Raw genomic sequence first — 23,438 nt, forward strand, 5'->3', positions numbered from 1 at the left:
CAAATGTCCCAGCGCGGCAGAGCAATTGAGATGGTGTGCGCAAGAATGGCGTGTAGGATTGTCTTGACATACCTTGTCGGCTTTGAAGGTCGTCGGCTTGTCGTCGTTGTCGCAGCTGGAAAAGTTCGAGGTGCAAGATCTCTTGAGACGGAGGTTTGTGTGTGGGACGCTAGCAAATTAGGCGAGCGGATCCCGTCCAATTAGCGGTGCGTGGGCAATTATTTCTGCCTCAGGCACTTTAAGGGCAATTTTCTCCATTTTCGGATTCAACCCTAAGGCTGCAAGGCATCAACAGATCCAATTTACAGGGAGACGTTGGGCTACCTTCCAACGGTACAATCTTGTAGTATCAGGTCCGTATAGATTATTATATTCGTTTGGAAGTAAACGTGTAGGTAAGTACTAAAGTTATAAGTAGAGCCGGTACATATGTTCAGCAATATGTATGTACATTATCTTATCGCAATCGTGAGCAGTTCATGAATCCTTCGTCAATGCTGGTTGCAAGCATGCAAGCGTGGGGTCGTAAAGTAGGAGGTTATGTGTATCCCTCGTCTCATAGATCTCATTACATGGTCCGGAGAGATTTGTTGGTTTGTTCGGGTTACGGTCGTAGCCAGCCGAACTTCTTCCGACCGAGGTCGCCGCCAGCAGACGGTTCGACTTGCATACTACGGGCATACAGTTCCTAAATATGTCAGCAGTGAACATCTAGTTGGAGGGATTTGGATGCGTACTTCGTCATCAGTTGGAAGTTTGGTGTCCAGGATAATTCTGGCGACTTCGTCGTATCGGTGCAAATGTGGGTAGGGAGTCTTTTGGCTGCGCTGGATCCCAAGCACAACTTCGCCCATTACTTCAAACTTGCGCCAGTTGATCCTGGCCCGGTTCTCGCCGATGAAAGTACGGTTACCCTCTTCGGCCGAGACCAGGTCACGGCGATGAAGTGGCAGGAATGGAATCCGCTCGGAGAACGAGTTGTCCCACGCCAGACGATATGCAAAGTGGCTCTTTTGTGTGCCCATGAGGATGACCAGCCTCATGAAGCCCTTTTGAGTCTGCATTGGCACCAATTCGCGTGTTTGATTGAGTCGATGTACTGGCGTCCCGTTTATTCCAGCAATCACTGCTCCCAGTGAATTATAATTGTTCAGGCGGCGAAGTTTCTAAAAGTGTGTCTGTCAGCGCAAGACCCTTACGAGATCAAGCTTGCTCACCTGAGCTATATTCATAAACTTCTCCAGTGCCCGCGCTCGGTGCTTGGGTTTATCTCGGAGGAGAATCACGCTAGCGACGAAAAATGCCACGTGGTTGAATTGTTTGACCATGCGATTAACATGCTTCAAACTCTGGATCTTGTCCTTGTCAGGCCCGGAAAGACTAACATGTCGCACAAGATCTCGCGGCCGGAATGTGTTGAACATGATCCAGTCGATCCGCGTCAACTCATTCGCAAAATCCTCGTCAGGAATCTCCATCAACTGCCTCCACAGGATTTTTGTTAATGAAAGGCGGCCCGTCAGCTCCAAAGCTTCGGATTCTCTCTGCGCAGCGTCAAGGGGCATATAGGTGAATGATTGACTTGGGATAGTGCCGGGCTTCTCAGTTGCGGGACTCGATAGTGTTGTTGAGAGTTTCAACGACGGATCATGCATGCCCTCACTAAGGTCCAGCGCACTCATGCTGTATATAGGGTCTTCTTCTTCCTCCTCCTCTTCCGCCTCAGCGCCGTCGTCTCCGACCGAAAAGTTACCCAGAAACATAGACGGCGAGCTGCGAGTAGAGTTGTCGAAAAAGGTCTCGTGCCCATCAAAAGCTTCGGCTTCTCCATCCTTGAATGCCCATCCTACATCATCATCCTCTGCCTTGACCTCGAGATATGATCCGATCTCCTTGGCTGCAAACATGTAGAAATGGCTCCGTTCTAGAGTGCTCACAAAGTCGACGATCCGCTTCCGGGTCTTGGGGTACGCCAGGTCGCCCGCGTATTCCGACACCCACTGGGCCATGATGTTGAGGAGCCTCAACTGGTCCGCGATACGCGTCAATTGATCCTCGATATTCTTTTCATTGCGCTCAAAGCGACTGATCAATGCGTGCAACAAAGTAGCCGGGGCAGCGAATTTCCTGTAAAGGCACAAGAAGATTGACGCGAATTTCGAGTCCTGCTTTGACATGGGTTGAGCAACGAGTCTGTCGACCAGCTCATCGAATGTGAATCCAGTCTCGTTTGAGGAACTTTCACTTGAGGCCTTATCCTTACTTTCTGGGCTAGGCGGTCTTTCGATGTCGTCTTCCATATCCAAGAAACTGTTGAAAGCGTCCGAGCCCCCGCTGTGGCGCCAGGCTGTGTGGAGGCGCTGTTGTCGGTTGTGGTCCTTACCTGGGGAAGAATCAACGGTTGCTGAAGGCTGCTTATGGGGATTCAATCGGGACGGGGGTGTATGCGGTCGCACCGGATGCGAATTGCTCCGGGCATATCGCGAGCCCTGTGCATTCGAAGCCAGGTTGGGAGACGTGGTTGAGTCACTGGGCTGACGGTCGACGCCGTACCCATCGACTCCTGAATCAAGAGCACTGCTACTGAAGGGGCCGCCCGCGGCTCCAGTAAGCGATGGTGTGGGGTTCTCTGAGCGAGCACGAGTGTGATGCCACTCGTGTGTGCCGGGAGTAGTCTGTCGCCCCTCAACGATAACTAAGTACTACAATTAGCACCCAAACCTGAAATAAGCCCGACAGTGGAAAAAAAAAAAAAAAAAGGGCCGTGGGACCAATGTCTTGCCCAGTCTTTCGCTGCGCCAGGAAGAGTTGCACTCCAGGGACCAGCGGGAAAAAAGAGGTGACAAGAGGTACGCGAGCTAAACCCCGGCCGCGTGAATTTAGCGCGAACGTGGCCGGTCTGGGTGGTATTGTTGACCACCCTCCCAAGGCTTTGGCTTCAAGCAAATACACTTCCGCAGCGGGTCGTATACAAGGGTATTGTCGCGTGGCCAAGCTCCGAATTATTTTCTCGGTCCCTCCCTACCACATTCTTTCTCTCATTTTTCCGCAAAACAGGTCTTGGGCATTCTAGGCTATATGAGGAAATCTTCGGCGTTCACACTCACCATCTCTTTGGCTGAAAACGTCACGCAAAATAACAGCAATGCACATTTTCTGTTTTTGAGGCAATTCGGGAGATGTTTGATGAATCTCATACCGACCCAGTGTTGTTTCCAGCGGTCCCTCTGCGCAGCGAACATCGCATTTGGTGGCGACAAGCACGAAGGGAATGGAGACAGCGGTGAAGATATCTATACAAATGACCATTAGTTAGGTGATACGATAGCGGCCTGAAAGTAATTGTACAGACCTATTATCCTGATTGTCTCCAGACGAGTGGCAGGGCGGGAGGCATCGTGTAAGAGCAGCACACCGTCGACAAGAGCAGGTGAGTCGTTGGCCAGCCGTGGCCATTTCAGCTTTCCATCATCGCTCAGAGACATCTCGCTGGCATGCACTTTCAGCAATCGAACAACGTACACAGTTCCATCCAAGGACATCTTCTTCGTTGTAGATCGCGATGTAAGAGGATGTTTCATGTCCAAGGCACTTTGTATAAACGTCGTTTTCCCTACTTTGTCTCCACCAACGACGGCGATACTGACATGCGGAAAACTCGATCTGGGTGTTGTCTAAAGACGGGACAAAAAAGTGAGCGACACGTCTTGAAAATCCCCATTGGGTTCAAGAACAGGAGCTGTACCTCATTATTCCCAGATTGAGCTGCTGGGACCGCAATTCCCCCGCCTTGATGTGCTGGGTTTTCCTCTTCCTCAATGAGTGTCCGTCCAAGACCACTGCCACCTTCCCTCGCTGTTCTAGATGTATCCAGTTTGTATAGTCCGCCGGGCGGGGCGGAAATCGTTCGGCTTTGAAGACCTGGCCGCTGGGGAATGAGACCAGGTTGGGCTCGATCACTGGAAGCTCGCTCGCGTCTCGGAGCTTGGGACGCCATAATTGAGTGAATCGAGTGTTCCGGTAGACTCCCCTACGGTGCGAGTAGAGAAATCCGATCAGGCGAACAAGGTGCGACAGCGTGAGGTCAAGCAGTGCTATGTGAGTGATTGGGGCGAACACAGCAGCTCATCCATTGTCGCTTTGGAATGACTCGAAAGAGGTTCCCTGCGTGAATCGCCGTTGCTGGGTTATCTGCCCGCGTGGGAAACAGTTCTGCAGCTGATCGCTCGCCGATCAAGTCCAACGTGCGTAGAGCTGTTCGATCACCTCGTCTGTGTTTTTTTATTTTATTTTTTCCTTTCGTCGCTGTTCTTTCCGATCGCTGTGTAGATAGGACGACCTGAAGAAAGTCGATCACAAGATGGTAAGATTTTATCCCTCTGGGTGCAAACAGTCGGAAGAATTGAGCTTACAGCTATAAGGCTCGATGCAGAGTCAATCTGTCGAATTGGTCATATGCAGGCCAGCAGATTGTCACTAGGCCGAGACCCAGCAATGATTTGGAGGCGAATTGGCAAGGCCAGGAAGACCTGACCTGAAAAGCCGCGTGCTAATGGCAAACCACCAATGACAGAGGGACTCGAAAGCAGGCCGGCAGGACTTGATGGACGGACTGGCGTATTATCAAGAATGAAGCAGGCAAAAAGATCAGCTTGGAGCCGGAATAGTCCAGGCTTAGCAGCAAATCTTGTATTCAGCAGAAGTTGACGCGCCCACCTCGGGATCTGCAAACAGCCAAGATGTGCACACACACCACGCTGGTAGGCCAACCGGGGGCTCTTAATCGCACTCCTAGCGGCTAATTGGGTCAAACGCCACCAAATTATTCGTGGAGGCAGCGAGGGACTTGGCAGGAAGGAAGAGAGAGGATGAATTCGAACTGTCGAATCGCAGGCAACAAAACTAAAAATCGGATTGTGACGAGCTGGGGCTGAACATCGCACGGTCCAACTCCAGTGTAGGACAAGACACGGTTTCTCAACAGATCAATATCAATTGCCGTTCCCGATGGGAAAAGGAGAGGAACCGGAGCTGACGCTCGAATGAAAACCAGACCTGCGTAAGCTTGAAATTGAGCATTGACGTTGTATATACGTGGGGAGGAAATCGAGGTTCCCGGAGCAGCAGTGCTACTGTCGAGAAGGGAGATATATATTTGTACGAACAACGAGGAAGCACAACTGTGTCGCTGCTATTTCCCTCGAGTCTCAATAAACTAGCTATTTCTATGACCACGCCAATACAACCATTGGGTAGTGTAATAATAAAGCACCAATTTCCATTTCCCTTGACCATAAAAGTATTGGCAAGGGTCTTGTGAATCTGATAGGTTTAACGTTTTGCCGAATTTCAGAATATCCATGGATAATTGCTGCCAAATTCCAATCTGGATTGGTCGAAAACGGTGAGCCATGCTCGAGCATAAAGCTCCATACCATGTGAATTTCCCTTGAGGCCGGTTGTTCTGCCGGCCCGAGAGTGGTTTGGCTTATCCGTGGATTGATTGGTCACACCAGTCTGAGCTTCGTTGAGCATGATATGTAGTCAGCCTTTGGAAGAAGACTCCGTAATGCGCCAAACACGCCGGGTACTCAAGAATCTCTCCGAGGATTTGACTTGGAAGTCGACAGAGAGGGTAGTGCTAGTCCTGAGGCTATAAAAGATGCACATGTGGCCTTCATTGAGGCTCTTTTGGGGCACCTTCTTCATTGACCAGGGTCAAAAGTCGCATGAAGGCTTCAGCGCCCTTGCCAGTTTCGAGGCCATCCTCACAACGGCCTCTATACTTCCGGACCTTCCCCAGACCCCGGCTGAACCCTTTCTCCCGTGTCCACGGTCCACGATTGCGTTGGGGAGGCTTGCCTCTACCATGGTATCGTGGCCTATCGCCATGGACTGGCCCTTCCACCCATTGTTCTTGTAGGGTGGCTTTATATATGTCTCGTAGTTGATCGCCCAGCATCGGATACTGTTTCAATAGGTCCTTGATCTCTGCCGATGGCTCCCTCGTCGCCAACCTGTGTCCATTCTGTGCTGTTTGACTGTTCTCACTGGCGACAAGTGAAGCGGCTTGATCGGGCTGCGTTAGGGAGTCAGAGGGTGCGTTCGTGGCCTCGGTCGTCGAAGGTGCTTTGGGAGCGCAGTATATTTTATGTGTCCGAGTGCAGGCGAGAGAGCAGCTACAGCAGTTGTTAGCGTTAAAGGCACAGCCCCCTGCGGCCCACCGCGAGTCCGGATAACGTACCTCGAAATCTCACAAGTAGGGCATCTATACTTAGAGGGTTCGGAGGCGCAAACCTCACAAAGGCCTGACATGATTGAGGTTTCAATGTCCCGTGGCACAAAATCTTTTCCCAAGCCACCACAATTAGTTTGCTCCTTTCATGGCCGTTATACCGCAGACATTGACAGGCTGGGAGACGAAAGAGCAAGAATTGGAGCCGCGTAACGGTGGGTTTGAAACTGTCTTGCGCCTCAAAATAAAATAAAGTCACGTGGGCGTTATCTTTGAAAGTGGAGATCTTCAATGGGTGGTGCCATGCAGCATTGGATCTGGATTCTGGAGTGGCAAATATCAAATACAGCACAGCACAGGAACCTAAAAAACAATCTTAGCAATCCTCCATGGGGCCGAATTTGCCGACCAAAAGCGTCCTGTGAAGTAGCTTCTAAGCGCTTGAAGCATCCTTCGGTGCATTCCCTAGTCATGCTTCACCTGGAGCGATAATCCGATGCCGAGATAATGGGCGGTATCCCTTATACAAGCACGGGTTGCAATACTTGCCGTAAGGTAAAGGTAAGAGAAACATGCATAAAACATGTCCATAAAGTGAGCTGAAGCGACCTGAAGTGACCTGAACTATAGTGTGATGAAACCAAACCAAAATGTTTGCGGTGTATCAATCATGGTCACAAATGCAATCGTTATTCCAGGAAGAAAGCCTTCATACACGGACATACTGAAACACTACATGAGAACTCAAAGCTTGGGCCAGATGCCAAATCGGCTGTGGTGCAGAAAATCGACATACCTCGCCTCAATACCAACCCAGAGCTTAGAGCTCAGTTACTGATGAATTTCACCGAGACCTATCTTCCTCAACCGCATTATCTTCGTGATAGTACCGGGCGAAGTCTGCTCCAAACTCTCCCAGGTCTTACAGGACGCAGTGCAGTCTTGGAAAAGGCAGCTATATCAGTATCAGCTGCTTTTCTTGCCAAGCATAACCAAGATGAATGCCTTCTTCGGTATAGTAGCAAACTGTACGGCAATATCTTGAAGACTCTTCATGGCAAGATAAATCTGGCATCAAGCTCGGGCAAGATATTTATGAGGTGCGATCAGACCTAGCACTATCGGATGTTATGCTGACTGAAAGTTTTAGTTGATTAATTGCGCCCGCTGGGCTTTATGGCCTGGGTAGCCCATGTTCAGGGCGCCATTGCAAACCCATCTGTTCAAGGGGAGGAAACCGCTGCAGAGAAGCTATTCCATCGGCAGTTGAAATACGTGACAGTCAGACTGAGTTTTGACCTTGGGGTACCATTGGCAATTTATGCTGACCACGTCTTTAGCTTTGCAACGCTGTTGGGAAGCCTCGCCAAGTGCTGATGTAAATTCGGCTTACACTGCCCTTGCTGAATACTATGCCGATGAGATCTGCCGCTCAGTTTCATACTGCCTGCAGCCTGGTATGATCACACTGGGGGCCCAATTGCTGTTGGCGCCATTCAGTCAGTTTGTGCAGTTTTTCCATGTGGTGGGGCCAACTGCAAAGTTGAAGTGGTGTCAGGACGTGCTCACAGTCCTAGAGCATCGCGGACTTGGTCTTGGTCCATTCTTAAAGGACATGGTTTGGCCTCAGTATCCCGCTGCTCAGGAAAGGAGAAAATCGGCTCCTCAGCGGTTGCTTGGGACTTGACCCGCTGTGGGTGCCAGCAGCTGCAATACGCTCTAATGCTAGATCTCGTTTGACTCGTGATTTAGTAAGGCTCCGGCTTTTGGAGTGCTACATATGCAGCAAGCCATTGCATAGCATCCAAAGACACAATATCCAGTTCTCGATTTCTCTCTTCTCTTTCGGAAGGACTTGAGACACTGGAGTGCCAAGCCAAATCACATGACCTAATAGTTCAAACATGATTGGCTGAGAATGCCATTTGTCAGCGCCATATCACGTGAATTTATTGCGTCAGAGGTTTGCCGGCGAAAGTGGCCGATCACAAAACCTTCGCCAGCGACAATTCCAACCAGACAATAGTTCTGTATTGCATACTACTCATTCTGCAAATGGCTACTAGCCCGGTATCCGCAAACATGATCAGGCGAACCATTTTCGGCAATCGGTTCGCCGCGCAGATTTCCAGCGTTGCCGACTGCTCCCCGCGGACAATTAGACCCCTTACCATGGGATCTTTCAGAAGCATTCATCGTTCAGCCCGGTTACCCGCTATCACTGCATCGGAGACTCGACATCGGCCGACACTACGACCTCATCACCTCTCAGCGGGTCAGACGGGACAATCGCCGGTTAACAAACGGACAATCTTCATCCAGACGGAATCGACCCCCAACCCTGATGTATGTTGCCGAAGGTTACTCCTACTATATGCATAAACAAATGCTGATGATGTGGCTTCGCTTACAGGCCTTGAAATTCATCCCCAATCACAGAGTCCTACCCGAGGAGTTCCCAACTTCGTTCCTCGAGTACCTTTCCCCGCGCTCAACCCTAGCTCCTCCCCACCCATCCTCATTAGCCGCAAACCTCTTCAACGTCGACGGCGTGCAATCCATTTTCTACGGACCGGAGTTCATCACAGTGACAAAAGCCAGCGACGCAAACTGGGCGCACATCAAGCCGGAGGTTTTTAGTCTGATCACTCAAGCCGTAACATCGGGCGAAGCAATCGTCAATACCGTGGCGAAGAGCGGAGAAAACGCGCAAAAGGGCGGCGAGGAGGACTCTCTTAGCTACAATGAAGAGGACGACGAGGTGGTGAGCATGATCAAGGAACTGTTGGAAACGAGAATTCGACCCGCCATCCAAGAAGATGGGGGAGACATTGAGTTTAGAGGGTTTGAGAATGGAATTGTCATGCTGAAGCTGCGGGGAGCTTGCCGCACGTGCGACTCGAGCACGGTTACCCTGCGGAATGGTATTGAGTCTATGCTCATGCATTATGTGAGTCATCTTGTGCCATTGTCTCGTCCCTCGGAACGTCCACTAATCTACTCGCGAACAGATTGAAGAAGTCCAGGGTGTTGAACAAGCCACTGATCCGGAGGAAGAGGTCTCGATGCTCGAGTTTGCCAAGTTTGAGGAGAAGCTGCGACAGCAAAAGGGTGCATCGGCCACTGCTTCTGCGCCGCTTGATACTGCATCTTGAGTAAGTTTATGCCTAGGGCTCGCTCGCTACTTGAATCAAAAGCGGATGATCGGCGATATTAGTAGTAGTAGAACTTGTACATTAACATGAAATTATTAACCATCAACCTTATGTAATTGAAGTCAATACTCTCACCACCTACGATTCGTACCCATCAATTATATATATTACCCTGAGGTCTCAGCCCTGCACACATTTATATAAGAGGCTCCACTCCAAGAATCTCAGAAGGCTCGACATTTCGACACTCTTCTCTTCATAAAAAATTCTAACAATAATCTCAGACAAAGATACTGCCCAAGAACCGGCTCCTCACCGAGTCCTTGACTCGGGCGCCGGGTGGCGGACAGGCGAGCGCCGAGAGGGCCCCAACAGCGGGTAGCCTCGGCGCGCACGGTCCGCTACATATCTCGAAAGTACGTATGCATTCTCTACTATAACTCGGCCGGGCCCTCTCCTAGCGCATATTGCGTCTCAGAGTTCGAGTCCAAGTTGGGCTACGGACGGGGTATTAGCCTATTACTGCTTGGCTTGGGTCTAGGTTTTCTTAACTTTATGCCGGGGATTCAGGGTTGTGGGGACTCGAGAATTTAGATTCTGCAGTCGATAGATGGATGGGTTATGAAAGTGAAGTGGATGGTGGTGGCTTGTGCTTGAAAGGAGGGGGGAGGATGACGACGTAAGCAGTAGTGTGCAAGTTATTCAAGACTTATTCATGGTTGATTTATGGATAAATCAAGTGTTCTTCCTGATGAGGCGAATAGGACGAGAATAAAAGTCCCAGGGATCAATAAATATCCTGGCCCGAAGCGACGAAATCTGACGTACCCCGCATTCTCGCTGGTTTATGCTCCTCCAATGCTCACTCACCATAAAGAAGAAAGAAATTGTCTGAGACGAAACAAAGAAGAAGGGTGTGGAAGGCGCTGGCCGCAAGACAGCCTGGCCAGAGCTCTTGACTTGCCATGCAGGATGTTGTTTGCTCTGAAGTAAGTGTGTGCGGGGGACTTTGCATTTGGCAGGATTCGAAATGGCAAAAGGACATGTGGTTTGATCTGTGTGGAAGCAGCCAGTTGGCCTCTTGGGCTCGGGCCTAGCGTAGGGCTCTTGAACAATGTACCCCATGTTCTGGAAGATCGGCGCTGGTTTGGGAATTTGGGAACAATTTAGCCATGCGAGAACTTCGAGGGCGATAATCGCATCGTCTGCTGGGGATGATATCATCAGGTGACTGTGAAGAGCCTGATATCATCTTCGTCGAGAATAGTTCTCATGCTGAAACGTACGGAGAACACAGGAACGTTTTGTTGTTGATCGCCAATGTCCGAGGAGGGGTTGACCTGGGAGAGGGGCTCGATAAGCTGGAGCTTCCAGTCATGGTCCTGGCCCGGTGCATGTCATCGCCATCCATAGATCGCTCCTTGCCTCTGTCAGAAGACTCTCTCCTTCGGAGAGTATAACCAGAATACTCGAGCGGCAATTCGCCACGAGGTGAACGGGCTCCATCGACATCTCAACAGGCGGCCCTTGGGATTGGGCTGGGCAAGAAACTTTGATGGGCGGGAAGCTCTCTCCGCACTTTGAGCGGCGATCCTGCATTAGGGCCACACAGTCATTTTTGACCCCATTGGGGATCCGCTCTCGTCGGAATTGCAAGGCCATCTCGTTGCGATTCGATCGCTTTCGTCCCCCGCAACCCGAGGGCTGACATGAAGGAACGAAGTGCCGCCTGTAGGACGTATTTTGCTTTTTCTGGTTGCGATGTCTGCGATGCTTCCGTTCCCATGGAGTGAGTGAATCTACATAGTAACATTGTGGTAGAAATGACGTCTACTACTCTAACGGTTCCACGACAAGATTTGACTGCCCTGTAAAGTCTGTCAAGTAGATCCTCATAATGTCCATGATAAAATGCCTCTGCCCTCTCTCTCCTCATGCCATTTCGACTATATGAGGGATTTAGGGCGTACAGAAAGCATGCTTCTTGAATGGCAATCCTGGTCCTTGTGGCCAGGCTCCCTGCCCTTCCGGCCAAGCACGTCGGGAGTCCAAGCTTGAGGCATTATTAGACTTCGTGTTGACAGAATTGCACCTAGGTACAGACGTATATCTTGGGCCGTGCTCTTTGAACAGTAACTTCCAGGGAATTCAGGAGAGCCTGCGATCGAGAAGAGCCAGGCCGGTCGGGGCACTCTTCCTAGGCCAGTGAGAAGCGCGGAGGATCTTCGACTTGGCCGCCAGAGCCCCGCCAGACCCACCGTCGCCATTGCTTTCATCTCCAGCCCAGGCGAGCTCCAGTCTGTTGCTTTCCAGATCACGGATTCATGGATGATTCTGCCTGTCATACTCCGAGTAGGACCACCTCACGGCAAGAGGTCGTACTACGGCCTCTACCCTCACGAGACGATCCAGCAAGTCGTACGCCTGCAGACCGCGAGGGCCGGATTGGCTGGCGAGTGTCCCTCCGCTGCTCGTGTGCGTAAGAGCATCTCCAACGGCTTTAGCTTGTCGCCCCTCTTGCAGCCTCGGACTCTGACCACCCTGTATCCAGACTTTCCTGTCCTCTCTGCTACTGCTTACCCCGCCCTGATCGATGTATTTTAATCTAATCTCGTCTCTGTCTCGCCCCCCCGGCCACCAGCTCAGTAGACCAGGCGAATGGACAGACTCGAAGCATCCATGGATGTCGTATACAGGCCACAATAATGCCGCTGATAATCCTCAGGATCATGCTCCTTCTGGCGAGCGGCAACTGGCGAATCATAGAAACAGAAGTCATAAGTAATAAAAAAATCAACTGTCCATCGACTGCAAAGAAAAGATGGGAGAAGGCGTGGACTAACTTGCTCCGTAGTAGCTTCACCACTTGCGCCACTCTGCTCGGTGCCCCGACCCGTGGCTCGTTGTCTTTGCTCCCTCCTTTGTGTCCGGTGGCCTGAGGTGAGCTAACCTCCTTAGTTTGCGTTCTTCCCTACCACTGTACAACCTCTTTCTCCTCTTTTCTACCATTCTTCTGCCCTCGCTCTGGCTTTTCTCTCTTTTCTCTTGATTTTTCTCTTCAGTCCTTTGTACTGCCTCGACACTGTCTTTCGAATTGCTACCCCCCTGTGCTCGCATTCGACCGCCCCGGCCTCGTTCCAAAGAGCTCAATCTGCCCCAGATTCTCTGCGGGCCGTCGCATCGACCTCACCACTTTTGCCTCCGTCCGCCTCACGCAACCGTCCTGTCCCTGAGCCTGCGCCGTCCTACACTCCGCACTCCCGCTTCCACCCATCATTCTCCCGACCAACAAGAAGGACACGCCAACCTCCTTGATAGCCGCCTGATTTCGCTTCGCCTGAATCGCGCGGCGGTTTGCTTGCTTCCTTTTTCCTAGTCCACCTCAAGATGCGCTGCTCCTGAGGGGATCCGCCCATAGTTACTGGAGCCAGATCGCTGCTTCCCAACGTCACCTATGGTCACGCTACCACCTTCTACGATCCCGCATTTGCAGTGACTTCCCATCGTCGCGAGTCGGATCAAACGCCACTAGACCTATTTTTTTTTTTCTTTGCTGCCGCGAGCCGGAATATAATACAATAAAAAGGGGGAAGAGGGAAAGAAGATTCATTTTTCCACGAATCCGACTAGACCTATTCTTCTCGATCTCTTCAGCGCTTCCAACCTGTCGCAAAGCGCAGCCTTTCGCACCGGGTCGAATCCCTTTAGACTGAAGCCTGGTCGCTTCTCTTACGGCGCTGAGTTGTTTTCAGAAAAGGGATATACCCGCTGTGGTACGGTTTACGATTCTTCATTGCTGGGTTGGATAGACTATAAAAGTTTCGCTTTCATACTAGACTGGTGAGTTTCTTGTCTATGCGCTGGAGCAACTGTCGCTAACCCGGATAACCTTGATAGACGCGATCACGAATTTCGACTGCTCTTTTTGTTTTTAGGACTGCAAGTAATCTCCGCGCTGTCCATTCGCCCAAATCACATTGTATTATCGCAAGGTATGCCTTCCGCTCTTGCTATCTTTTGCGGTCCATATGCGCATATGCTTCTTGCCTGTAACCCTATGCGCAATTTTTTTACTGTCATGTGCGCTGCGAGGTTCCGTCAGGGTTGCTCTTTTCGGAGCCTGAATTCTCCCCTGCCATACTCTACGCATCTGGACGACAAGGACATGCAGGGTGAACTTTTGATATACCCTTCGGCAATCATCAGTTCTTCCAAAGAGGGTTCTATAAATCCCGCGTGAATATACTTCAGGGCGCAAACCATGAAGTATGGGAGCTGTTATAATGCCATACCTCGCCACAAGCCTGCGTCTAACCCCTGATATGTCCCTATCTGGCAGTTGCCTAGTTGTTTGATATAGCTATCCAACCGCAATTGCTGTCTTTCACAATGCTTCAACCCATTTTTATTCTTATTCTCTGACCACACTTTTTTGATTCCAACATCTATATGATCAATAACTGACTTTGTATAGGTCGCACATCACAGAAACTGTCTATTTGATATTCGAGACTAATACTACTGGACTGTCCGGGCTTCGGGGTTTCAAGTAGTAACAGGGAATCTGCTCATTGGACCTTGAAAGAGTCTCAGCTCTGTCTCAGGAAGCAAACATAGCGGATTCTTATTCCCTCAGTGATCTGTTACTGTAATCATAGGTAGGTCTTTACAGCCATCTTGCTATATGTTCCCTTTCTTTGGCGACCTTCATATGGCGACATTGCACTGTTTTTTGCCTTCACACAAATTCCTTTGTGTCTCAACCCTCACACAACACATTCACTGCCTTTTGGATGTACTGTCATGCCTGTACTGCCAGCCCAGCTCGATTCACTCCTATCCAATTTTGGCTAACCAAGTTCTATCCAGCGCTCCTCTCAGTTAGGTCTTAGACAGACTTCCTTACTTTCACCAGTCGTGGCTTGCCATAAGTTTGAAAACACAATGTCGCAAAACAAGCCGTCATCGGCGTCCCACACCCCGCCTAATAATGCATCAGCCAGGCTAGAGAAAACTCACCCTGGAATTCGTCGTTCTACTCCCGATTCCGAGGCTCTGGCTTCGTCTGATGATGACGGCGATCATCCGCTACCCGCCCCTTCTACTTCTGCGCCTGCGCATAAGCCTGCTCGTCGAACCTCGTGGCTCAATGAAATCCCAGCTAGCATGCCTCGGAAACCCTCTTTGACTGGTCCTCTGTCATCTGGAGCTTCCATTCCGACTAGCCCGGCTACTGAGCAATCCGGTTGGCAAGCGACTTCTAGTCCCGGTTTGAACAGCTCCTTGACTTGGAATGCCGTCGCCAATACTACCTCATCATTTCCGTGGGGCACCGGTATCTGGAATACCGACTCCCGCAAAGAGCCTCCCCCTAGACTGTCGGAGATTGTTCCGTCTCCCACGACGTCCAACCCACCGCTCTCGGTTTCGGCCAACTATGTGCCCGATGAGCTCCTTAGTCCTACTACTCGGACAACCTCTGGTGATTCCGCCATTCCTTTCTCGATTCCACTTTATCCGACGCCAAAGACCTACCGTTCACAGTCGTACTCCGTGGGCCAGTTGGACCCTGAAGTTCTGAATCCAACTACAGCAAAGCCTGCAGCTTCTGCATATCAAGGCGGTCGCCCCCGCAATGGAGCGCAATACTCTGCTTTGCAGCATCGTTCCTCACGACCAAGCCTTCTGGGGGATTTGGGCCATGATCCTGCTACTCTAGGTCGAGTCCGCGAAGATGAAGATGATGATGCCGAGAGTCCCGAGGGGTCGGACGCTAGCTATAATAATAATGCCTTTGACCAAGCTCGCACCATTGAGAAGCTTTCTAGGGAGAATGCATTGCTACGCCAAGCTGCTGGACACCTGGATAACTCATTCAGGGATCGTGCAATGTCGTCCGCGTCGGCAGCTAGTGGATATGCCGTTGGAAGTGGTATTCGCAACATGCACCCAATCCGTGGTAGCGTTCCTGAGGAAGCAGACCTCGCGGTGGAAGACCTTGATGAAGTAGGCAGTATCCCGGGCTACAACGACATCTACAACAACCCAAGGAGGAGATTCTCCGAGCACTCGGTCAACCTGGAGAAGCAGTTTTCTGCATTCACCCCCTTGGAGTACCGGACTATGGACAATCTCAGAAAGGCACATTGGCAGACCTCTCTTGGGTTCGGCAGCCTTCAAGATATTCCCCAGAGTAGGCGCCACTCCTTTGCGGAAATCCCGATTCGGCATGCTTCCATCTCAGGAGAGACACCAGTTGCCAACAATTTACGAGCTGGATTGGGGGAGCAGGAAGAGAGCTACCCGAACACCGGCGATGGTTCTGTTCCGAATGCGCCAGGCCAAAACCGTGAGTACCCAGGCTTTTCTATGGTCCCTCGCCCCGAGGAGCATGAAATGGAATCGGAATATTTACGAGCTCGTCGATTTGCAGAATCATATTTTGGTCGCGATGCGTCTCTTCGCGCTGCCGCCGAAGCTCAATCGCCAATCCCTACTTCTCTCCACCAAGCTTACCCCCCGTATGGTCGTCACCAGCCCCAGGTCCACCCTCTTCCGAACCAGTTACTCTACATTGTGACGTTCAAATGCCATCGAGCGGACGTTTTCTTCATCCAAAAGGACACTGGTCTTCAGGTGAAGCCAGGAGATTTGGTGATTGTTGAAGCGGACCGTGGCACAGACCTTGGAACTATCCAGCATGCCAATGTCACACTGCAGAAAGCGCGCGAACTGAAGCAAAAGTATGCTGAAGAGCATTACAAATGGTTGATGATGTTTTCGCGACAGGGTCAAACCGGTGCGGCGAATGCCGTTGGCTCACCAGGTGGAGTCCCAGGCCTGAATAACAGAAGTGCGATTGGTGGCATGGGACCTCATGGTTCGCATGGAGTACAGGAACCTTCTGGGGAAATCAAGCCAAAGTTGATCAAAAGGCTTGCCCAAAACCATGAAATCCTGACTCTGCGCGACAAGGAGGGCAATGAAGCGAAAGCCAAGCGAGTCTGCCAGCAAAAAGTTGTGGAGCATCGTCTCAACATGGAGATTCTTGATGCGGAGTTCCAGATGTGAGTGCACGATAAACAACGATATGTCAGGTATAACTAACAATCGCAGGGACTGGAAGAAACTTACGTTCTACTATTTCGCCGATTCATACATAAACTTCAACTCCCTTGTAACCGACCTCTTCAAGATATACAAAACCAGAATATGGATGTCCGCCATCAACCCTGCATCTTTCGTCACCCCTCCAACTGCTGGTCTCCCAAGCCCAAACCCGTTGGGTTATGCGCAAGATACCCAGAACGACCGTCCGCACCAGCGCGACCTTAGAGCATATGGACATGCTCGTGATGGTCTAGATGCCGGCCGCGATGGCGCTGGCAACCAAATGGGCCTGTTGCGTAATGGATACGGAGAGTCGTACCAGCAACAATTCGGTCATTCTCGCCAACCTGAAGCTGGCCTAGGTGGCCTCGGATCAGTTGATGCTTTCACGTATCAGCAAGGCGCCTACAGTCCTCTGGAGTCAGGATACAACGATTATGTTGCGTCCCCGGGAGGTAATCCTGGCTCCTCCCGCATGAATCCCGCACAAGGTGAATGGGCAAGTCGTTTCCAGGGCCTGTCGCTCAACTCCTGAGCCAGAACCACAGGAGACGAGTTCTCGTTTTCCGCCGCTGAATACGTCTTCACCGGCTCGACATCCTCACCCACTCTCCCTCTTCTACTGTACGGCATTTTTGGCCTTTCAAGAGGATTCATTTTCCCGTGGATTCAACTTGTACCTAATTTCCTTCTTTCCTGTTCCATTTCCCCAACCCCTTTTTCATACTATTTCTCAATCTCTTTTTTCTTGTAATGTGTCCTTAAGATACTAGAAATCATGTGCAATGGGTCAAAGAAAGAATATGGGCTGTCGTTAAATGCTGCTACATAGACTCCTCAGCTTCACGACTGGATGGCGCGCTGGATTTTTTTTTAGGCGATTCTATTTTCCAATCCTCGTTTTCACTCGTGCACAATCCTTTTATCCTCGGTTTACTGTAGGTATCGCGCACTTCCTTTCCGTTGTATACTCGATGTTTCTCAAGGCCAAAGGCGAAGGCGATGTGTATCTGCAAAAATCAGTGGGAAATGTTCAGGGCGGGACCAGGCGAATGTTTCTTTTCATACATCATACAAAGTTAGAAGTTCAGAATGGATATTTCGAATATAACTCTGGTGACATCTCCAATCTAACATACATGAAAATCATAGAAGGCGAAGTAGATGATAGTCACGTGAACGTATCGGCCATTGAGACCTGTCGGAGCTTCAACTTTCAACCGCAAGAAAAGACAACACCCAACCAAAAAATATCCAACCAGTCCTTCCTTCCCTTCGAACACCCTCCTAAAAAAAAGCCAAACTTTTCTCACCTACGTGTGAAACCCAACTCAAACCCAAGCCACCGAAATGTCCCTCCCAACAACAACCGCAAAATCCACCTACCGCGCCCTCCTCCGCGAACTCCCACGGCGCTCGCTCTCCTCCCCAACCCCTCTGCACAACCGCGTCCGCGACGCATACCGCAACCCCGCAAACACGAGCACATCCAACGAGGAAGAGAAGTTGCGCCGGCTGCAAGAGGCCGAGCAGTTTGCGCAGTATGCCAAGGCGCAGCGCACGTATGCGATGCTCGTTGATCGGTATAACCCTGGTTCGTTGATGGATGAGGAGGAGAGGGTGAGGCTTACGGCGAGAAGGGTTGGGTTGGATTTGCCGGAGTTGGTGGGAGATAAAAAGAATGAGAAGGAGTGATTCGGTTTGGATTGGATGGGGCGCGATGGGACGGATTGTCGTCGAGGGAAGTGAAGTTATAGATTAGATGGAAGAGATAACAGGAACCATCGGATACTTGGTGAAGTTTGTATAATTGGCCACATACTGAGGCATTTTATTGTGTATACTACATGATGTTTGTATATTATGGTGTTGGGCGCTGGAATTGATGCATTTGCAAGGTCTGTCTATATGCCGAGCTGATATGCTTCTGAGATCTCTGCACATTATTATGACGGAGCAGAGGCCTATGGCAACAGAGTCATCTGCGTGCCTTCTGCTGTTGCAGGGTGAGGGGGCGATGAAACCGGTTTGAGAGAGTAGATGGGCGTCCAAGTTGTCCAAAAGATGTGATGGAGTTGTGTATACACAGTGTCGGCTCACCCCGCCAGCTGGGCTTGCTCCATTTGTCTCCGTAGCGTGGTGCTACTCTCCTCTTCCTCCGGGCTGATATCCATCTCGATCGCTGTCTTGGGTCTGTTCTTGTTCAAGCCCTCGAGGAGTGTGCATGCGTGGCACCAGCGTTGACTGGTAATATATCCGCAGCGCTCACACTTGCCCAGCACTTGCTTCTTGGTTACCGGCTTCTGCTGGACCATCTTCTTTTGTTTCTTTGTGTTTCCCTTAGGGAGTGAGACTGCTGCGGTCTGCTGCGAGGGCAACTTGATCTCGGTCTCTAGAGACGCCGAAGCTTCGTTCTGAGCGAGTGTCTTTTCCATCTCCGCCATCTCGCTACCGCGCGTTCGCCCGTTCTGACTCCCGCATCCTCCCACCGACGTTTCCTCGGGTGCCGGATGTCCTCCATCTGCCATAGGCACAAGCGTAGCCATTTCCTCGCCGCTCCTCACGATGTCGAGAATAGAGCTCGGTCGGATTTTCTCTAGATCTTTGATCAATGTGCGCGCACTGCCCCGGAAAGCCTCTGGTGAATAGATGCACTCGGTGCTGAAATAATCCAACTGCTTGTGATGCGCATACAGCACAATCTCCTTCTCATACGCATATTTCAACGGCTTGCTGCGCTTGATGTCCGAGGACGACGAGCCCGTCACGATATTCGTGCCTCTCGACAATCGAGGCAGATCGCCGCGCAACAGGTTCATCATGACCGTTTCCGCCACATCATCCGCATTATGCCCCGTCACAACATGCTTGATGCCCAAGCGCTCCGCACCTCGATCGAGCGCCTGCCGCCGAAACACTCCGCAATATGTGCAATTCCCCTTCTTGCCGATCTGTTCCACGACCTGATCCATCGTCCACCCGTAGAGTTCCCCGTATCCGACGATAACAAGGGGCATATCATACTGCACTGCGTTGCGCTTCACTGTCTCTAAACTGTCATCGCGGTAACCCTTGATTCCCTCGTCGATAGAGAGAAGACATAGATCAAGGCCGTAGTCATGTCGTTCGTTGAGCGTTTTAAGCACCGAGGCCAGCACGGTGCTGTCTTTGCCGCCACTGGCGCCGATGGCGATTCGTTCGCCGCGTGTGAAGAGGGAATTCGAGATGATAGTTTCGTGGACTTCGGCTTCGAACACGGAGAGAAAACACTCGCGGCACAGCTTGTGGCGGTTTTTTGGCCGTATGATGACCGCCCGTGAGTTTTGGCAGTTGAAACATAGTGTAGGAGCCATGGCGTCGTTTCTTCTTGTAGAATGTGGGGGAGGGGAGATTCGGATTCTTTGGGCCTTTTTTGGAGAGGCTTTTTTTTCGATAACCGGCTGATAAGGATGCTTAGTCAGTATTTATTTTGTTCGCATAGGGGTAAATTTTGAGAGCAATGAAGAAAGTCTGAAAATAGGTTTGAAGAAGACGATGAAAATTATAATTAGGGTGATCTATGTCTATAATACACGAACCATGTCTCCTCCAGGCCTCAAGAGTCCTCTAGAACTTCCCTTTGAGGGCATTGGCGATCATCTCGCGACCAGTGATGCGAGAGGTAGCCCAAAGGGTAGGGAAGTCCAAGGTGCTCGAAAAGGTATCGGCGTATCCAAAAAACAGCATAGGAGGGATCCAGCCACGGGCATATTCCAGGGCGAAGCACGACTCGGGCATCTTGTACTGCTTGACCTCGCCGCGGCGAAGATGGTGAACGGATCCAGCAGGGTAGACCTCGGGCTCGAATTCTCCAGGGACGTAAGCGACCTGAGTGCCGGAGAGGATGTTGAAGTAGTCATCTGCGGTGTGGCGACCGGTGTGTCCTTCAGTTCCGATGGCGGTGCCTAGTTGAATGGTCGTGTTAGTTTATGGATTCAAGACGGTTGAAGATCTGAAAGGCGAAGGGAAGAGAAAACATAAAGAGGAACAGTAGCTGAAACAGAGTGAGCCATACCGAAGATGATCAGATACTCGGTGACACTGGCGTGGATAATGTACATGGCGCCCATTGCGCCGCCGGCGTTGTTGAAGACCCATTCCTGGTCAAAGTTGAGGTTCGTGGTGCCGACCTTCTCGCTCAGTTCAGCGACAATGAACTCGACAATGGAGCGGGTGTCTTCGCCGTGAGCAGCGATGGCGCGCTGAGACAAATCGTGCAGATGCGCCGGATCGAAAATGTAGAATTGCTCCAGGCGCGAGTCGAAGTATTTGTACACTCCGGTAAGCAGCGCCAGGAGGGCGATTGCGAAACTGAGAAAGCGCATTGTATCGGTGGTGCTGTTCGCAAGGAGGTTGACGATACAAAAGTAGAACAATCCGGGGTGGAGGAGGGTTATTAAGGAGGAGACGAGATTGTTTGTGGAGGCTGTCGATGCCTGGAGCCCGCGGAGCCCATAGCTATGGCACGATTTTTTTCGCTGGTTGCCGAAAGCCTTGGCGACGATCGCTCATCTCCCTTGCTTACTTCAGAGTACACTGAGAGAGTGCGCAACCTCTCGATGTTCTTGTGAGCCATGAAGCTCACAGTCTTCGACATAAAGATGGAGATCTTGAGGGTCAAGCTCGTTATTTCTTGACGACGGACTATCCTCTTTACATCTTAGTATTGGCTTACTGGGCGATTCCCCAGATTTGACAAGCCTCCGTTGTTTGTTTGCGGCACTGATCTCCAAACTCAGGACAAATCTCCCGCCAATATCGTCTGAGCGCTATCGCACGGTGATATGGAGAGCATTCGTCAGACTTTGTGTCCTTTACTGACTCGTTCCGCAACGTCATCAGTGAAAGCGTGTTTCATGCTGAAGCAGTAAAGTACTATGGCTGATCCACCAACGGTACTTAGCTCTTGAACAAGCCTCGGTGTCCATGGCTTGACCTGGCCGCCTGCAATGGCATCGTCGCCGAATGAGCCAACATCTCGAGGTTACTCGAGCTTTCACGCGACTCCTCCCCCGCCGGAATAATGTGACGTGCGTCTGCAGCACTTGGGTGCTGCAGCATCACCATGACCTTGTGGGCGTGTCGATCACGGAATCTATGCCAAAAAGATTCAGGAACCGGGTTTCACATTTCCTATTTGGGCTTGACAGCACGACTGCAACTTGCGATTAGCTTGTTTTTGCCGACTTTCCGGCCGGTCTCCGCATGGCCGGGTCTTGTTGCTTCCCGTTAGTGGACTGCTTGGGACTTGACTCCGCATATTCATTGCTTCTTCAAATGGGATTGATGGGATCAAGGCCGCCGAAACGTTGCTCCTGGCGAATCTCGGGCCATTGTAACGAATGGCACGCCGAGAGGAGAAGTATGGTGGTCTTAATTTTCACGATGGGTCCCGGTTCATCAAGATGAGACCTTCTGTGGGCCTGCGCAAGCCTTAAAAGGCGACCGTTTCCAGTCTTGAATCTTTGATTTTCTGCAGCACAACTCAGGAAAACACAATTAATCTCTTGATATCCCGGCCATCTATCAACGATATGAAGCTCCTCGCTCTCACCCTGGGCTCACTAGCCTCCGCTGCGTCCATCACTTCCGGGGCACTGAATCGTCGTGCGGACTTTTGCGGCCAATGGGATACCGTCACCTCAGGGGACTTCATCCTGTACAACAATCTTTGGGGCCAAGATAATGCTGACAGTGGCTCGCAATGCACGGGGTTGGACTCTGGCAGCGGCAACTCAATTGCGTGGCACACAAGCTGGAGCTGGTCTGGCGGCGAGTACAACGTCAAGAGTTTCGCCAACGCCGCATATCAATTCACAGCAACTCAGCTGAGCGCTCTGAGCTCGATCCCGACTACCTGGGAGTGGCAGTAGGTTGGCTCAACGATATAAGAGACGTAAGCTAACCTCAACAGATACACCACTGGCTCAGGCGTTGTGGCCAACGTAGCCTATGATCTGTTCACGACTTCAAGCCCCGGAGGCTCCTCGGAATACGAGATCATGATCTGGCTGGCCGCTCTCGGCGGCGCAGGTCCAATCTCCTCGACCGGCTCTTCTATTGCGTCTGTGACTCTTGGAGGTGTCTCCTGGAACCTGTGGTATGGATGGAACGGCAACATGCAGGTGTACAGCTTTGTTGCCTCATCCACGACCGAAAGCTTCTCGGCGGATCTAGTCGACTTCATCAGCTACCTGGAGAACTCTCAAGGCCTCTCATCCAGCCAGTACTTGACCCACGTGCAGGCCGGCACGGAGCCTTTTGTTGGCTCTAACGCAAACTTTGTTACTTCCTCCTACTCGGTCTCCGTTGCGTAATTGACGACATGCCACTGGAAATGGATAGAACACCGGTACTTCGTGGGGTGGAGGAAAATCGTTGGAATGAACTGGTTGAATCTTCAATGTCAATATGCACTCACTTGTGCTTCGTCGATCAATGCAACTGATATTGTACACCTGACTACCAATGGTGTTACCAGTAGGCACTTACAGCTCCTAAGGACCAAAATAGACGAGACCAATTTAGAAATCCTTATTAGCGCTCGACTCAGTGGAGCCGCTGGAGCAGACTGGAGCAGCGGAGCTTGACGCAACTCGGCGGCTACCGAGCAAAAATAGCAATCGACCAAGCGGGTAACACGCGATTTACGAAGGCGCGCTTACTTGGCTCTTGCTTGGGTCGCTTGACTGATCTTTAGATAGAAAGGAGATGGCATCCATCTCCTTGTTCCACTAAGCGCCCTGTTGACTCGTTACTGTGTTATGACTGGACGATGCTTTCGAGGTATGATCAGGCCACCGATGAACGTCTGCGCATAACGCCGACCAAAAATAGCTTGTTGAAGACATTGGACTTGACCTCAGGAAAATCCAGAGCCTTTACTTATGGAACTTGAT

General features: G+C 51.0%; 9 protein-coding genes across 9 annotated transcripts; 5 read left to right on the plus strand and 4 right to left on the minus strand.

Moving 5' to 3' along the window:
• Positions 1–354: 354 nt before the first annotated feature.
• On the minus strand, positions 355–4,224 carry BJX68DRAFT_189483 (putative Ras guanyl-nucleotide exchange factor RasGEF). Its single transcript, XM_071037347.1, has 6 exons — positions 3,746–4,224; positions 3,353–3,674; positions 3,108–3,293; positions 1,218–2,695; positions 738–1,166; positions 355–688 (listed from the first exon to the last, which is right to left on the minus strand). Exons 1-6 carry the CDS (start codon positions 3,995–3,997, stop codon positions 605–607), a joined length of 2,751 nt encoding a protein of 916 aa, XP_070893953.1. The 5' UTR covers positions 3,998–4,224; the 3' UTR covers positions 355–604.
• A 697-nt stretch (positions 4,225–4,921) lies between these two features.
• Positions 4,922–5,486, minus strand: BJX68DRAFT_189491 (uncharacterized protein). The gene has a single exon (XM_071037348.1). The coding sequence runs from the start codon at positions 5,293–5,295 to the stop codon at positions 4,978–4,980; it is 318 nt and encodes a 105-aa protein (XP_070893954.1). The 5' UTR covers positions 5,296–5,486; the 3' UTR covers positions 4,922–4,977.
• Positions 5,487–6,444, minus strand: BJX68DRAFT_189493 (zinc finger HIT domain-containing protein). Its single transcript, XM_071037349.1, has 2 exons — positions 6,245–6,444; positions 5,487–6,179 (listed from the first exon to the last, which is right to left on the minus strand). Exons 1-2 carry the CDS (start codon positions 6,313–6,315, stop codon positions 5,678–5,680), a joined length of 573 nt encoding a protein of 190 aa, XP_070893955.1. The 5' UTR covers positions 6,316–6,444; the 3' UTR covers positions 5,487–5,677.
• Positions 6,445–6,818: 374 nt separating this feature from the next.
• On the plus strand, positions 6,819–9,390 carry BJX68DRAFT_258599 (NifU family protein; the record flags this gene model as incomplete). The annotated part of the gene is made up of 4 exons (XM_071043547.1): positions 6,819–6,829; positions 8,302–8,581; positions 8,649–9,185; positions 9,247–9,390. The coding sequence occupies 4 exons, from the start codon at positions 6,819–6,821 to the stop codon at positions 9,388–9,390; spliced, it is 972 nt and encodes a 323-aa protein (XP_070893956.1).
• Positions 9,391–11,859: 2,469 nt separating this feature from the next.
• Positions 11,860–12,212, plus strand: BJX68DRAFT_189599 (uncharacterized protein). The gene has a single exon (XM_071037350.1). It carries the CDS (start codon positions 11,984–11,986, stop codon positions 12,173–12,175), a length of 192 nt encoding a protein of 63 aa, XP_070893957.1. The 5' UTR covers positions 11,860–11,983; the 3' UTR covers positions 12,176–12,212.
• Positions 12,213–14,334: 2,122 nt separating this feature from the next.
• On the plus strand, positions 14,335–17,611 carry BJX68DRAFT_279071 (uncharacterized protein; the record flags this gene model as incomplete). Its single annotated transcript, XM_071048656.1, has 2 exons — positions 14,335–16,457; positions 16,507–17,611. 2 exons carry the CDS (start codon positions 14,335–14,337, stop codon positions 17,033–17,035), a joined length of 2,652 nt encoding a protein of 883 aa, XP_070893958.1. The 3' UTR covers positions 17,036–17,611.
• Positions 17,612–17,850: 239 nt separating this feature from the next.
• On the plus strand, positions 17,851–18,195 carry BJX68DRAFT_271779 (LYR motif-containing protein; the record flags this gene model as incomplete). Its single annotated transcript, XM_071047032.1, has 1 exon — positions 17,851–18,195. One exon carries the CDS (start codon positions 17,851–17,853, stop codon positions 18,193–18,195), a length of 345 nt encoding a protein of 114 aa, XP_070893959.1.
• A 401-nt stretch (positions 18,196–18,596) lies between these two features.
• On the minus strand, positions 18,597–20,864 carry BJX68DRAFT_258601 (ERG2 and Sigma1 receptor like protein-domain-containing protein; the record flags this gene model as incomplete). Its single annotated transcript, XM_071043548.1, has 3 exons — positions 18,597–19,747; positions 20,148–20,444; positions 20,582–20,864. The coding sequence occupies 3 exons, from the start codon at positions 20,862–20,864 to the stop codon at positions 18,597–18,599; spliced, it is 1,731 nt and encodes a 576-aa protein (XP_070893960.1).
• Positions 20,865–21,654: 790 nt separating this feature from the next.
• On the plus strand, positions 21,655–23,434 carry xgeA (putative endoglucanase). The gene is made up of 2 exons (XM_071037352.1): positions 21,655–22,408; positions 22,454–23,434. The coding sequence occupies exons 1-2, from the start codon at positions 22,074–22,076 to the stop codon at positions 22,854–22,856; spliced, it is 738 nt and encodes a 245-aa protein (XP_070893961.1). The 5' UTR covers positions 21,655–22,073; the 3' UTR covers positions 22,857–23,434.
• Positions 23,435–23,438: the final 4 nt, after the last annotated feature.

Source organism: Aspergillus pseudodeflectus, assembly GCF_044049435.1.
Source record: "Aspergillus pseudodeflectus strain CBS 756.74 chromosome Unknown BJX68scaffold_67, whole genome shotgun sequence".
NCBI lineage: Eukaryota > Fungi > Ascomycota > Eurotiomycetes > Eurotiales > Aspergillaceae > Aspergillus > Aspergillus pseudodeflectus.